The sequence below is a fragment of the Podarcis pityusensis genome, assembly GCF_964106645.2.
Source record: "Podarcis pityusensis genome assembly, chromosome: 7".
In the NCBI taxonomy this organism is placed as follows: Eukaryota; Metazoa; Chordata; class Lepidosauria; order Squamata; family Lacertidae; genus Podarcis; species Podarcis pityusensis.
Window position 1 is genome coordinate 87,983,311 of NC_138031.1, and position 16,663 is coordinate 87,999,973.

General features: G+C 41.2%; 1 protein-coding gene across 5 annotated transcripts in view; it reads right to left on the reverse strand.

The window, feature by feature from the left end:
- Nucleotides 1-9,019: 9,019 nt before the first annotated feature.
- The window catches only part of AFAP1 (actin filament associated protein 1), a 60,699-nt gene continuing 53,055 nt past the window's right edge, over nt 9,020-16,663 (reverse strand). For all 5 annotated transcript variants that reach the window (XM_081015160.1, XM_081015158.1, XM_081015159.1 and 2 more), the window contains one exon: nt 9,020-14,828. In XM_081015160.1, coding sequence (XP_080871286.1) covers nt 14,802-14,828 — 27 coding nt within the window. In that variant the 3' untranslated portion in view covers nt 9,020-14,801. The remainder of the gene's footprint in view (nt 14,829-16,663) is intronic.

Sequence of the window (16,663 nt, forward strand, 5' to 3'; positions counted from 1 at the left end):
CAGTGACAGCAAATGCAAAACTCAGCTACCTCAACTTCTGCTACAACTTTTGTCATCTTGTTTGTAGGTAGTAGGTGACAGCTCATGGTATTTGCTCCATGGATTAAATTGAGACAAAGGAAGTGGCTGCCGCCACCCACATCTCTCTTCACTGCCAGAATCATCTAAAAACACTGCCATCCCTATAGCCATTCACTTTATCTCTGGGTGATGCTGTGGTGGAAGAAAAATTTCAGGAGAGCTGACACATTTCAGAGTTTGACAATATATCCAAGAATTTCTTCTGATTTAAAGAGATGACTCAGGCATCTTGGGAGAGTTCATAATCTTTCTGTTCATAATTATGGTGAAAATTGACATTTTGAAAGGGGAAATTAATCCATCTTAAATTAACTGACTGAAAAGCTTGTGGGAAGGCAATTAAGTACAATCAAATTAATATAATTGATCAAATTACTAATTGGTGCAAATTCAGTTGAAATTAATTATTTTAAAGTTCCACTGATTTCAGTGGGAGATATTAGCATATTAGTTCAGTCTTCTTTATGGAAAGCAATGGGAGTTAATGCCTTGACTGGAATGTACCTTCTCTGATGACTAAGAGAAAATGGGTGGTTATTGCAGCAAGAATGAACTACACCTGGAGATTCTTTCCAGAACACTACCAATACAGAGAAAACATTATTGAAAGGGAGAAAGGGGGCATGTGTGTTGCCATGTGCCATGTATTTTGTACATTAAAATACATAACAAGAAGACAGGCTTTCACATCACCCCCACTAGAAACCATATATATTTCCTGATAGTTTTGATTTTTATGGACAGGTGGACTTGGATGTCTGTGTTTTTATCAAGTTTCGTAGCCCTTTCTAAATATTTCAGAGCAAGAACCAAGCTAAGTATTTATCCATCAACATCCTTTTGAAAAAAGCTATGCACCAACAAACAAGACAGCCGTTGCTGCTTCAAAACATCTCTAAAATCTGCAAAACATCACCTGTGTGGTGTTCACAGCCTATTTCACCGATGTATCTACCGTGCCTTCCAGCATTCTTTTTTTTTTTTATAAGATATTTATTGAGATTTTCCAAATGTTACAATATAAAAATGAAAAAAAGAAAAAAAAGAAAAAAAAGAAAAAGTACAAAATACAAAATAAAAATGATTAAAAACCACTCAATTTTTCCATTACTTATTTTTCCTTAGCTTGTTTCCCGGACCTCCTCATACCTCCCTTTTTTGTATTCCAGTTCAATTTGTTGGTTCAGCAAATCCTTACCCTCTTTGTTTATCCTAATCTTTGGTCTTAAAATAGTAACGTTAGATTTTTACCTATTAACAACCCATTTTTCATATTCCCTTAAAGCATTACAGCTGGAAACCACTTAATTTTTATCCGACATCATTCTAACATTCATTAATTTTACAATATTTCTGTAGATAGTCTTTGAATTTCTTCCAATCTTCTTCCACCGACTCTTCTCCCTGGTCTCGGATTCTGCCAGTCATTTCTGCCAGTTCCATATAGTCCATCAGCTTCATCTGCCATTCTTCCAGAGTGGGTAGATCTTGTGTCTTCCAATGCTTTGCAATGAGTATTCTTGCTGCTGTTGTGGCATACATAAAGAAAGTTCTATCCTTCTTTGGCACCAATTGGCCGACTATGCCTAGGAGAAAGGCCTCTGGTTTCTTCAAGAAGGTATATTTAAATACCTTTTTCAATTCATTATATATCATCTCCCAGAAAGCCTTAATCCTTGGGCACGTCCACCAAAGGTGAAAGAATGTACCTTCAGTTTCTTTACATTTCCAACATTTATTATCGGGCAAATGATAAATTTTTGCAAGCTTGACTGGGGTCATGTACCACCTGTATATCATTTTCATAATATTCTCTCTTAAGGCATTACATGCCGTAAACTTCATACCTGTGGTCCATAACTGTTCCCAGTCAGCCATCATTACGTTATGTCCAACATCTTGTGCCCATTTAATCATAGCAGATTTCACCGTTTCATCCTGAGTATTCCATTTCAACAGCAAGTTATACATTTTTGACAAAATCTTAGTTTTGGGTTCTAACAGTTCTGTTTCTAATTTTGATTTTTCCACCTGGAAGCCAATTTTCTTGTCCAAATTGTATGCCTCCATTATCTGATAATAATGAAGCCAGTCTCGCACTTTGTTTTTTAATTTCTCAAAACTCTGCAATTTCAGTCTATCTCCATCTTGTTCCAGAATTTCCCAATATTTCAGCCATTTGGCTTCCATATTGAGCTTTTTCAGAGCTTTTGCTTCCATCGGTGACAACCACCTTGGGGTTTTATTTTCCAATAAGTCCTTGTATCTTATCCAGACATTAAACAATGCTTTCCTGACAATATGGTTTTTAAATGCTTTATGTGCTTTGACCTTATCATACCACAGATATGCATGCCATCCAAATACATTGTTAAAACCTTCTAGATCCAAAATGTCAGTGTTTTCAAGAAGCAACCATTCTTTCAACCAGCAAAAAGCTGCTGATTCATAGTAAAGTTTAAAGTCTGGCAGGGCAAATCCACCTCTTTCCTTTGCATCTGTTAATATTTTAAATTTTATTCTAGGCTTCTTGCCCTGCCAGACAAATCTAGAAATATCTCTCTGCCACCTCTTGAAACAGTCCATTTTGTCCACACGTACCTTCCAGCATTCTTCAGATGCAGATAGCGACATTTCTCACTCCACCCCCCAACCAACTGACCCTCCTCGACCCCCATTTTTGTGCTCCCACCCACAGCGCATTTCCTATCAGAAGGGGAAGTGCCGCCACCACTTCACCAACAGGACACAGCACACAAGCCCTCCACCATTCTGCGAAACCCTCTTAATCCCTATTTTATTTTATTCTTTGGTATGTTTACAAAAAGAAAAACGCACATCAATAAATACATTTGAGAAAGATTAGATGTGGATGCACAAAGCATTAAAAAAATAAAAATAAAGCAAGACTCCATGCACTTTGCTCCGCTCCCTTTCATGCTGTCCAGGGCGACCCTGCCCTCAAATGTGCCAGGCAGGCTGGGCCTCAGGGGCAGCCGCCTCTCCTCCTCTCCCACTTTCCTGCAGCCTCTACAAGCTGCCCAGGGAGGAGACTGGCAACAGCAGCCCTGGAGAGGCAACAGGATGCTCCCTCCCAGCCGCCGCCACAGCTGCTGCTCAGGACAAGCGCCGGCTCCTCCTCCTTCAGCTTAGTGGCAACAGTGCTTGGGGGGGGGGAATAGGGGCATTCCAGGATCAAATCAGAAGCTGGGATGGCTTTCGGAATGCCAGGACTGTCCCTGGAAAATTGGGACACTTGGAGAGTATGATCCACTCCTATTTGATATGTGATATCATATGCATTTTTTGTTTTTGAAAAGTCTTCTGGGATAGCTCAGTCGGGAGAGCATAAGACTCTTTAAGGGTTGTGGATTCAAGCTCCGTGTTTTACAAAAGATTCCTGCATTGGATGATTCTCGTGGTCCCTTTCAACTCTACAGTTCTATGATTCTGTGAAATATGAGAGACACCCAGGAAGCCCCTGGCCTGAAGAGCGGGGCTATTAAATTATCAAAATTAAATGACCAAACCCATTAATTTGTGAACTGAGGTGCAACTAAGACTGCTTAGGATTTGCCTCCTGCTACTTTTCTAGCCCAGTTTCAATTCTTATTACAAAAGAATTTCAGAAACAGACTTGAAAGAGAAGTTGCTGAATTACAAGTTATCACTAAACTGAAAACTATGGCGAGACCTCCTCTTAATAAAGATATTGGATTCCTGTCTCATTACATATGCTAAGCATCTGCATACTATCCCTTGCTTTTTCCTTTAGGACTAATTGCAGTCGTTACCAGTTGTCAACAGGTTTACCATACCCATTGAGTCAATCACCCATCTCCTACTACCCTCCTGAGAAAACCCCCACCCCACTCTCCCAGTATACATAAGGGTCTGGTGACTTCTGATTCAGTGTATCTGAAGAAGTGTGCATGCACACAAAAGCTCATACCAAGAACAAACTTAGTTGGTCTCTAAGCTGTTACTGGACAATTTATTTTTATATATATTTCGACTGCATCAGACCAACACGGCTACCTACCTGAATCTAGCCGTTTCAATCATTGTTCACATGCAATGTGCAGCATGTGCTTTGAGGGATGAAGGCCAACAGTGCATGTTATGGCTCCACATTCACTCGTAGTTGATGGCTTACTGTTAACTCGCAGAAGGCTCAGACATCCCTGCTTGGCAGGGGGTTGGACTCGATGGCCCTTGTAGTCTCTTCCAACTCTATGATTCTATGATTCTATCCCTCCTCCCCTCTCGGCCTATGATTGGAACAAAAGGTGATTAGCATCACATCCAAACCCTAGGTTGTGGTTCATTCTTGGCTTGCGATTGTGGTTTTGCTCAGTCTGCATTTCAGCCCTAACACTGAACTAGGGAGTGTGCTTGGTTGCTCCCACTCAAACTAGGTGGTTGAGTGAAAGAGCAGAGATCTCTCCATTCATTGTAAACCATTATGGTTTAACATGCTGTGTAAACTGGCTCATTCCATCATTGTCAGTTAGTAACCTCCAATCTTTGAGCATGTAGGCACCAGGAACCTGGATTAAGGGGGTCACTCCTGTTAGCACCCTGTGAGTTTTCTTTCAGCCCTGCGTTACAACAATCTAGAGTGTATATTTTCAGTAGTTTGTGAGGTACTGGTGATGTGCGTGTGGAACCTGGGTCCCAGAACTGCTAAAAACAGTTGTGGTTCATTATTGGCAGGGAAGCAAAGGGTGGGTTTCTCCCCTAGGACTCCGGCCTCCCCATTTTAGTCTGCAATAACCCAAGATAAGGCGGGGTAGGGAGAAAGAGAGATTTGTCTTTCCCCTCACATACTAATGCTGGCCAAAAGCCGACACAGGCCTCTTTAATGATCACACTCTTCTTTCTTGCTGTGCTATTGTCTTTCCTCAAGAGGCATCTCTGTAAAAGATTCCATCTGTGCACTACCTACAAACATCAAGGAAAGAAAGAGAGGCAATAGCTGCTTCATGTTTATGGAATTTCCTACCCCACCCCCTGAAGGCTTGTCAGAAATCTGCCCTGAGAACATTTTTGGAACCGTGAAGCAATCCTGCCAAAGTAAGGTGTGGCTAAAGTGGAGATTTAACTGTATTGTGTTTTCATTCTGATGGTTCCAATGGGACTGAGGCACACCTAGTGTACTCTGGATTTCATCCACTGTATGTGCACACTTTGGGCTTTGGCAAGAGAGAGATGTGTGCATTGCAGTTTGCTTTATTTTGTTAATTCTTGCTATAACTACAAGTGAGGAATTAATCTGATTTCTCCAAAATTATATGTATAAAACGATGAGCAGTCAGAATGGCTTGGCACCAGCCAATTTGCCTGCCCTGGCTGATATTCTAAATAGTTTTTCGTATGAGCATCTAACTACAAAACTCCATGGAACAGGCTTCTTCCATGACTTGCTCTTCACACCAGTATGAACAATGCCTCAGATAAGAGAATCTTCAATCTAAGTGCTGCAACTTTCCTTATAGTATTGCATTTAGTATTAGTATTAGGCTTTAGCATTTATGCCCTGTTAGAATTATTGCCCAGCTCGTTCTGAATGCAGAACAATTCCATTAAGACAATCTTGCAATGCATCCAAAAAGTGCTCAGGCTTGGACTTCTGGGAGTCTTCAGGTAGGAACTGCGGATCTGGGAGAAGGGTCAGCTACTAAAAAAAAGAAGTGAGGATGCTTTTCTAGACAGTTTGAACCTGGTGTTTCTCTCAAAGACCACAAGCCTTGAATTTGGATCCAGAAGGTAATGAGTACACAATGTAGAAGACTCTAAATGTTCTGGTGACTGATGCAATGCATTCTGCACTAGTTGACATGCCTGAATCTTCCCTGAAGGCAAACCGGTAAGTCTCTTTTAGTCCATTGATGTACGCTTGCTAGGTAAAAGGAAGTGCAGCTCTTATTGGATAGCATTGGAGGGAGGTGGTCTTGGCCACTGTTACCGTCTGGGCACTTCTAAGACTACAGTCCTGAGTGATGAGAGTGTGACATCCGGCCCCTCAAAGCTTTGTTGAGAGCTCATGCATGACCATTTCATCAGTCTGGTCAAATTCAGTTTTCAGTTGCCCTCATATCACAGCGCCCTCACAGCAAGCCACTATGCTTATAGTAACCATGACATTTGTTTATTAATGTGAACTAGACTCTAGGCTCATGAGAAATGCTTGCGTCTCTTCATATGGAAATACAGTAACACTAAAGGCTTTCAGCTCCTGCATGTAGATTTGAGTCAACTGTGATGCTTATTTATACAGGCCATGAAGGTGTAAGTTACCTTCCAAACGTCCAGGAGCATGAGGAATAATTTATAAATAGTGATTTGTACTCAGATTTCAGAAATATGTTCAATATGTTTATATGCTTTTAATAACCATCACAAGTTTTCCAATCTTTTACTTCTGCCTCACCTAATTTTGATGTGATAATACCAGACACACTTTCCTATTACTATTGTGGATAACATTAGCCAGGTCTCTTGGTACATAAGGGGTGGGAAGAAAGAGGAGTCCTGATTGCCAGACTGGACTAGAGGGTGGGTAGGATGGAGGAGCCAGTATATTTTTGTATATTTGTAGTGGCAATTTTGTAGTGATATGTTCTGGTTTTGAGCAGCAGCAACTAAAACATTTGAAGAGACTTTATGTTAACACTTAACTATGGTTCAATTGCACAATCAATAGTTCAATCTAAGTAGCTGAAGACTCTGAATGAGGAGCAGCCACTGATTTGATAAATAAGTACATAAGGTGCACAATGCAGCTTTATGCACATCTACATCAAAATATGTAAGCAGGTCAATTGCTGCATCCCACAGCAAATCTGCATTTGTTCTGAGAAACTGTACCACAAAATTTCCTTTATTAAAAGTTGTTTGACACTCTTGATTTTGTCTTTATTTTTGAGGGGGTAAAGTTAAGGCTCTGAGTCAGAGTACATGCAGAGGCCAGATGGGCAGGGTATAAATAATAAATTATTATAAATTATTATTATAACCTTTCTATGCACAATTGCTAGGATTTAACATATACCACAATAGTAATAATATGAGGCTGAATTTGGTCCAGTTGCTTTGCATTGATCAAAACTGGCCATATTCTGGTTATAATATGTAGAAATAATGATTGGTCTTACCTGAAGTGTAGATTTGGGAGTAGGGATTCTGGAGCCAATGGGAAAAATATGGACCCCCTGGAGGCGGAGGTGTGCTGTGCCACGAGCGCATTACTTTGGAGAAAATTATTGGAGATGAGGAGAGGCCAAAGAGTGTCCTGAATTGAAAAATGATGGTTGCCTAGGGTGAATCGAAGATATTGTTGATGTGTGGGATGGAGTGAGAAGTGAAGGTATGTGTCTTAAGAGATTGATACTCAATATGAAATCTCTATGGTATATGGACTCTCAGATTGAGTTCTCAGATTCCATCTTGAATCTCTTTTAAGCCACGTAATGGTTGAGGAAGCGTAAATTGAGAACAGGATGCCATTTTTGTGGACCAGGAGGAGGAATAGGCAAAGTCCACCAACTGCCTCAGTTACACGCAAGCAGCCATCTGGGGGATAAAATTAAAAATGTAGAGGCCCCACTCAATCTGCTATACCACGGACCAGGAGGGCAGAGTTGCCAATCACAATGTAGAAAGGGCTAGCTAGTGGCTGTGGTGGTGGTGGCAGAAGGAAGGAGGAAACCATGGGGAAAGGGCTCCTCCCTTACCGCTTTTGTCATCTGAGGAAAAAAGGCGCGCAGGCTTTCAGGGCCATTGTGCACCAAAGCAACACAGAAAGCAAAAAGAAACAAACTGCCAGAAGGGAAAACAAACCCCTTAAATCCAAGCACTAAATAGGAAAAAAAGGACAAGAAGAAACCAAAAGCCACCAAAGCGCTGCAGAAGTAAAGAGTGTTCCTTATCTTTCCAATCAGTAAAGCTGTAGCACCTGAGGCGCTGGTGAGAGAGGCTAGAAAAAGAAAGAAAAAGACGTTCACGGGAACTCTGGATTTTCAGAATGGCAACAATTACCTAAAAACAGGGTAAAAGATAATAATGCGGCAAATGGAAGAAAGTAGGGATGGGTTTTAGGGAGAGTTGGGGTTTTTTGGTTTTGTTTTCTAAAGACAGGAATCTAGAGGAAATGACAGGGAAGGAAATTAAACTGAAAATGAGAAGAAATGAAATAGACTTATCTGGCGAAAAAGGAGAGCCAGGAGGAATGAACTGCTGCGCCAGGCCGGAGGAAAAAACTGGGGCAGCCTAGCCTACTTCACACCATTCTTTGCTCCTGCCTAGTGTCCCGTGACGAGGACACAGCCATCCCATTGGCTCCAGCATCCCACGAGGTAAATTCAGTGCTTTTCTTCTAGAAAAATGGTGCCGGTCCTGCATACCCTTGAATACCCCAAGAAAAAAAGCTGTGTGGAATTGCCATTGGATCACTGCCATCACATCCTGCGCCTCACCCTCTGCGGCCACAAGGAACATGGAGCGGGGGGGGGGCATGGAAACGGAAGGAGGGGTCCAGAGGTAATTACTTCTATGCCAAAGATGGTGAAAGCAAAACACACTCTTGACACTGAAAGTTTTCCACTCTTATCACCGGAACCCAACTTAACCTTGTAGGTGAAATTTGAGCTTCCAAACATATTTCTGCTTCTGCTTTCATTTCCCCAAGTGGCACCTGCCTTGGAGGTGGCCCAGATCAAACCAAAGTGTGATCTGGATGGCAGCTGCATGCTAGAGGTATGTTCCGGTAGTAGAGGAAGGCACAGGAACGTGTTATTGTGTTATCCCTACTGTTCTAAACCAATCTAAAGTTGGCAGTGTAACCCAGAGACAGAAATAACTTCCCAGCAGCTTCAAGACATCACCAAAAAGCTGTCATGCAACAGATCAGAAAAGTGAACAGTTAAGATACAAAGGCTGAGTTTTCACAGGGTATTTTTATTAATAATGTCAATTAATGTGTTACACCAATTAGGTGCCTGTCATATTATTTTCTGGGAAAGAAAGGTAAAAAACTAAAACAAGTAAGGCCGGCATTTCGTGTGGCCCTTTTCTCCATTGTCTTTCTCAGAAGATAGCGATTGCTCTTGACCCAGCATTTCATAACTAACAGCAGCCACACCAACACTGAGAAATGAAATGTAAAATACAATGAAATAAAACATAGGAGATATGAAAACATAATAACAGCTGACAAAAAATCCCCTTGCTTTAGTGTTCCTTCTTCATGGAAAACTTTAAATACGATTTTGTCTTTGAAAATACAATCATAAAAATAATTACATTCTTAATACAAGAGTATTCTTTTAAGTCAAACAACTCAGATCCATTGGTAGGTTTGGTAATAATGGAAGACTGATACAGAATTATTAATACATTAAAAATTTATTTTTTGCAAAGTCTTGCTCCCCAAATTATAACCTGATATTTAAAAAGTAGACCCACATCCCCATCCAATGACATAAATTACAACTTCCATAACAAAAATAAAAAACAGTTCCTGATTCATACTTTATTTTGGAATACTAGATCAGTAAAATGTCCTCACAAACATAGAAATGCAGTGTACAAAACCACTTTCTTAAAGCAATTCTTGATCATTAGTAAAACCTTTGCTAAAGGCCTGTGTGAAATGCATGATGGGAACGGGGGGGGGGGGAGGAGGAGCAGGTGAGGAGTAGATCTCTCTCCAATCTGCAGACTTATCCTGGATTCTGTTTTTCTAAGTCGCAGCAGAGCATGACAGAATGCTTGTAACTGGTTTATCTAGAAGGTTGCACAGGAACCCTTCTACCCAAGCTAAAATCAATGAAACTGCTCACCTGGAAGCACATCAAGAGGTCTTCCTGGCCATTCAGAGCTCTGCCACAGCACTATTCTGCGCATGCGCACGCACAAACACACACACTGAGAAAGGGGTGGAGTATATTTCACAGCATTTAATATGGTCTATTTAGAGGTTCTTTCTGTTTTGGTTTGTTTCTGCTTTTTTATCTGTATAAATCCATACTGTACATTATTTGTATATACCTGGCACTTCCAAGACAAAAACCAAATAACAGCAGGAACATCAGAAGGACTCCCACTGGGCTGTGGGGAGGCAGCCCAATCCTTTTACAATGCCTTGTTTTTGAAAAGTACTAACTCTCGTGGAGAAGAAGTTCAATAATACAGTTACAAAAATGGTTCCTGCAAAGTCAGCATACCAAACAAATCCCCACCTTCTGCATTAATGGCAATACACACAAACCCTCACTCTGTTGAAAGGTTTTCCTCAAGCAGTGTAACTACACAGGGACTCATTTCCCTCTCAGGCTCAAGACATCTCCCCTGTTCCTGTTCTCCCATTCACACCCTGCTATTTGGGAAGGCTTTTGTGTTTTCTTAAAAAGCCCTCTGCACGTCTTAAGAATTTTAAGATATGCATTTTTATGCCTTCTTAAAAATGCACCAATACATATATATTATTATTTTAACAAAAAAAAAAAGGGACACCTGTTTTTTGATGGCCACACTAACCAGTCACTTAGTATTCTGCTAATTCAGATGAGGAGGTAACTTTGTGCTTGTCAAAAGGGTTAGCCAACCAGAACTCCATTGAGCCTACTTTTACTGGGAACAGGAGGTACCTGATGTTCCTTCATTTCATTCATTCACTTATGTACCTGTCCTTAAAAAGCTGCAGAGGCAGGGCAGGCTCCCTCCTCAAGCTGCGCACGTCTGTCTTGGGCCTGAGTTTAGTGAAATTTACCAACCGGGGGGGGGGGGGGGGATACAAAGATGCAGCAACTGAAATTTAGAATACACACTCTGTTCAAAGTAAGTTTCACAAGGGAAAAATAAAATTGCACATATCTGGTAATTTATTCTAGTTATTGTGCTCTGTGATCTGTTTAAAAGGGACAGCAACAGAAGCTGCTTCCTTATTAAACGTGCTGATCTAAGGTCTAGGATATATCATAAATATGTACATCTATAAATTAAACATTTAATGAAATATACAAATAAATTAGTTTAAAATAATTTGCCTAAATAAAATAACTTTTGTATACACTTCCTTGCACGGGACATTTTGTGGGATATAGATGACCTTTCTGCACACCACAGTCTGTAAAGCCCTGCCAAACCGCCATACAGGCCGGACAACTAAGGAGAGAGGTGGGCAGTGCTTGCCACAATTAACCCCTTCAGGGAGCATTTTATCCTCCCTACATGCTTCAGAAATTAACAAAAAGCTTATTATGTGACCAATTTGCAACAAGTGATGCATCTACAGGGTTTACTCAACCCCGTCCATGGGCTGCTCCATTCAGGACACTAGTGGAGGCTGTTCTTATACAGCTGCCCTCATCACTTCCTCGATATGAAAGCAAAGCATGGGCTTTCTGGGGATATTTTGTTTGCTTCCCCTCCACAGGCAGACAATCCAAGCCAGCTGGTCAGTAGGGCACCAATGGACTATGGCAGTAGATTGCCTTTCCAGTCACATATGCAGGAAACAAAGCCCTCTAATTCTTTGTATGCGCAGTGGTGCCCATTGACACCAGCGGCAGATTCAATATACATGCAGCAAAACAAATGGTCCTGTACTCAAATCTGGCTCTAATCATTCTGAACAAAAGACAGTGCCTCAAAGCTTCACAGTGTGGTCAGGAGCACAGGAGCACGAGGAACATGTTGGGAGTTTTCATGGGAATTTTAAACCTTCCTCTGATGGAAATCATGCAGATGGAGGGCAGAACTGTGTAAAAGAGCCGCCTTTCATCTCACCAGCCTGTCCAAACTTGAGGCCCTCCTCCGTAAGCCCCTGCCAATTAAAGTTAGGTAGGTGGTGGCCAGCAAGGGGGGGGGGGATGACATTTTAATTCATAGCACCCCATTTGTGGATTGTCGTCTCCAACTATGATGTCATTTTAGCACCAGAGGAAGATCTGAGCATTTCAGCATATAATGTGAGCTGGTCTTGATTACAATTTTACACATTCTGCTGGATTGCATGAGTTTGCTTTAATTCCTGCTTCTACTATGCAATATATACCACATCTCAAGGTGGGGAAAACAAAGTCAGTTTATCCACCTTCTTCCATGTTCTGGAGGGATCCTGCCAACAGGGAGGGTGAACGTAAGGGTGTCCCGTCCCCCACCTCTGGCCTTGATTTTTAAACACAATTTCCCTCCCATTGGAAATTAAATGGGGTGAACTGATGGGCTGACGTAATTTTCTCCCTGGTTTGGGGACATCAGGGGAGCCAGGAGGCTGTGGATCCTTTGGCTACTGAAGTTGTCATGACAGCACAGATCCCCCTTTAGGATCAAAGCTCTCTCTTTCCACCAACCAGGAGGGATCTCGGGCGTCCTACAGCCCGTGGGGTGCCTTCATTGGATTTGTAAAGCACAGTAAATAAAACAGCATAAAACCAAACATAAAAATGTTCTGTTACATTTATCTGTAACACTCATCCAGAAGGTGCCATTTGCCTACGACCTGACCTTCCCTATCCTCAGTTTCTGGGTGGTGGCTGAAACTTTCCCTTTGGGTCTGACATCCCTTTCTGGAAAGTCCCTGGTGGGCCTACCTGATCTTATGTGGAAGGATACTGCTGGGATAGAAGACTCAAAAGAGGATTGATGCCACCTCTCTTGAGTAGTTCCCCCCTCCCTACTTATCTTATTAAAATAAAATGCATACATACATAGAATCAAAACTCTCTTGCTTGCATTCTGAATTGAGCTTTGTCTCCTACTTGACATGGTGATGGGGTGCTTTGGACCTCTTGATTTGCAGGGGAGGGCAGGATGGAAATCTTGTCCTTTGGGGAGGGATTGTTCCTGCTCTGGCTCTTAGCTGAGCACCCCCAAAGTGGCAGGTAGGTCAGAAGAGCAGCCTGCTCAGTCAGCGTTGCAGCAGGGCGGGAGAGCGTCCTGGCTATCTTGTAGCTTGACCTGAACTCAGCTTCATAGAAGGGATAAAGAGATGCTCTCCCTGGAAGGACTGCCTGCAAAAAAGAATTCAGGGAGCAGACACACCCTTCTAACTAAGGCTGCAACCCTAACCCCACTTACTTGGGAGTAAGCCTACTGAATTCAATAGGGCTTACTTCTGAGTCGACATGGTTAGGGTCACACTGTAAACCTCCCTATCGTGGTCTCTTCGGTCTGTTCTCAGGAAAGAAACAGAAGGAGCAAGAAGCACCTGCCAGTGGATGCTGCCTCCCAGCTGCCTTACACAATATGCCTGAAGAGGGAAAGACCTTGGAGCAGCCCATCTGCACAGCAGCTGTTTTCCTAAGATCACACAAAACTCTGGGCTGAGGCAACAGATATACTAAGGAGTACCAGAGGAAATTTTTGTTACACTTATGAGACATTTCTTTGGGAGGTGCAGAATAATAAATGATCATTTATATTCCACTTTTCAAGCGTTTGAAGCATTTCACATACATTATTTGCAACAACCCTGCAAGATAGGCCAGTATCATTATCATTAATGATTATTATTATTACTACTATCCCCCTATTGCAGATTGGGTTGTGAGGCAAAGACACTGCAGCTTGCCCATGGCCACCTGGCAAGTTCAGAGCTGAAGTGGGTTTTCAGCTGCACACTTCTTGGCTTACAACTCATGCTTTTAGCAGGAAAAAGAAACATCATATAAACTTAGGAAAATAAACATTAAATTGTTTTCTTTAAAAAATGCAGGGGCACAGACCATCTTCTAAGCAGAGATCACTGAAGAGAAGAGGTGCTTAAGGATAACAATTAAAAATTGGTTTATTCTAAACATTCATTGGAGGTTGAAAGAATTTTACCTTTTAGCATTGAGAGAAAAGTGGCATTGTTTTAAAAAGGGGGGTGTTACATTTTTAAAAAATCAGATTTTTTTTCCCTTGGAATGTTTCTGAATGCAATGATACATTAGTTGTTCTTTAGACTGTTCCTTATTTTCTTCCTATATATCCTCCTCAAAACAACTTTAACTCTGGAGGGGAATTTGAAGTAGAGAGTTATTGATCCTGTTTACTTTGTGTGAAGGGGCATCCATTTCTATTGGCTTTTTGTGGGAGTGGGGAATCCATCTAAAACATTTGAAGAAAATAAAAGCATCTTCAAAAATAACATTTAAAAACGATGGAAGCTCTTTTCTAGTACAGCTGGGAGGAGCAGTTCTACACTAGTACCAAGGTAATATTTCAGTTGTGTTATCCTTCTTGGTCTCTAATCACCATGGAAAACAGCAGGTGCACGACTTCCACAGCGGCTACAGTTTTTCAGTTTCTACTTTAAAAACCTTGTAAGAACTGAATGAATGCCACAGAGTTGAGAATCCCCACATTTATCCAGCAACTTCTACAGAGAGCCAACATCTGATTTTGTACCAAATGATTAAAGCTATCTAAAACTATTTCAAATGAGTACCGAAACATGCCAATCTCAAATTCCATCCAACACAATTGCTAGTTTAACCTGATCCATCTACGTAACCATTTAAAATGTTCCTTTTATATTATGTTATTTCCGGAAGAAGTGTCACAGTAACAAAAATGACACATTCAAGATGGCCCTCCTCTTGGCTGTGTTAAACCTATATTGACCACTAACTGAACAGGATTGACAAACCCTTTACACCATGGTGCAGGTAAATCTTCTTCAGTCCATCTTGAGCCATACCAAACAGGGCACTAGTGACGATCTTGCTTCTTTATGTTCCATTTTTCATCTCCCATTCCTAGAGGGGGAGACATTATATCAAAGTCATGTAATACTTGACTCAAGTACATCTAAAATGCAAGAGTTGTTCAGTGGACTTTATTCCAGGCTGCCACAGCCTATGCAGAAAAGGGGCCGAATTGCAATTTATGCAAGTTAAAAGTAATCTTTGTCAAATCTTTATTTACTTCACATGAACTAGAACATGAGGTTAATACACAAGAGAGACATGCTGCCATTCCATTATCTGCAGCTTACTGGAAGGGAAGAAATCAGGCAAGTCCAGAAAGAAATTCTAGAACCTAAAATTCTTACTGACTTGAAAAAATAATTGTACTATTTAACATCCTGTGATTCTTTGTATATGTGGCCCTGCTCACTGCTGGAATAAGGCCCAAAGGCTTTCCGCTGTGGTAATGTGGCTATACAATTTCAAGAAGTTACTGCAACGAAGGGCCTGTTGGAGGAGTATATGTGAACTTGAGAGAGCAGGACTGTAGTAGTGGAATCCAGCTCAGTTCCCTTCCTCCCTCTGGGGTAGGAGACTGGGGCTCGGGACCTTTCAAAGCTTGGCTTCCAGCCAGAAGAATGGAAGTAACTGGACCGGATAGGATCAGATCACAAATGAGACTGCTAAAGCCTGCCCCATCTCCTTAAGGAAGGGTGCAGCCTAAGGTGTAAGCAAAATCCCCCCCTTTTAAATTAAAACTGTGTATGGATTTTATCTGATATGCTAGGCTTGGTCCAAGACGTCCATTTCTCACATGACAGCATGCCATGCCTTCCACATGAAGATTTGCTTGCTTGAAAACACCCTGAAGTGAAAACTACACACCCTGTTAAAACAATAGAAAAAGGCCTTCCCTCTGAGGCAGCATGTGGGACAAAATCCTCATGCTTTTAAACTCCCCACAAGAAAACAAGAAAAGTGTCCTAAGAAGACTGCATCATCTCTGCGACTAAGATAATGTCCAACTTGGCTCTCCGGTACCCACCACCAGCTACTGGGCAAAGCATTTCTTTGTAACAAAAATGTGAATCACAGCATCAGAAAAAAGATATACTGGAAACTGGACTGCAGTGCAGTACAAAACAGGCAACCAATGAAAAAGGAGGGAGTCGGTTGTTATCCTGGCACAAGTCTTGATGTGAAGTTCGTTTTTTGGGGGGAAACCTACAACTGAAATGATCTGAGGCTGTTAAAAATGAGGGAAAGTGTGTTTGCCTCCTGTAAACAGTGGCAAGAATACAGAGGAAGCAAAAACAGAACTCTGAGAATGGGACTGTTCCACTTGCTAGTGGTACAAGAGTTGGTAGAGATGATTGCTGCTAATTTTAAGTGCTAAATTTCTTTAAATCATGTTTAAAGTGAAAATACATTTATCATATTTATTATGTAATTTGATTTTTTAAATGGAAGTTTAATGGAAGTTTTTGCATGGTTAAAACTGCCCTTTTTAAGTTATTTCCTTGCCAGTGTAGATTCCTTTTTAAAAAAACATAAACCCCTGGCTTGGGAAGTGAATTCTATATAATACCAAAAACAAGAGTCCAGTAAGAAAAATGCAGACCTTTGACAGGAACGAAAGCTAATCCCAATTGTATAAAACCAAAGTAGAGCCAATTTTCAGTTTTGTTTCAGTTGAGTAATTTGACCTCATGTATATCAACATTAAAATAGTGAGGTCACACCACAGGTAGATAAAATTTAGAAAGTACTTTTTTCATATCATCAAGAAAATGAAAAATAGGATAAACAGGGAAATGTATGCAATCAGTGACTGAGAACAACAAAGTATGTATGAGTAAGTATTTGGAAAACTAAGGTTCATCAAGCACTTCTGCTTGGCCCAA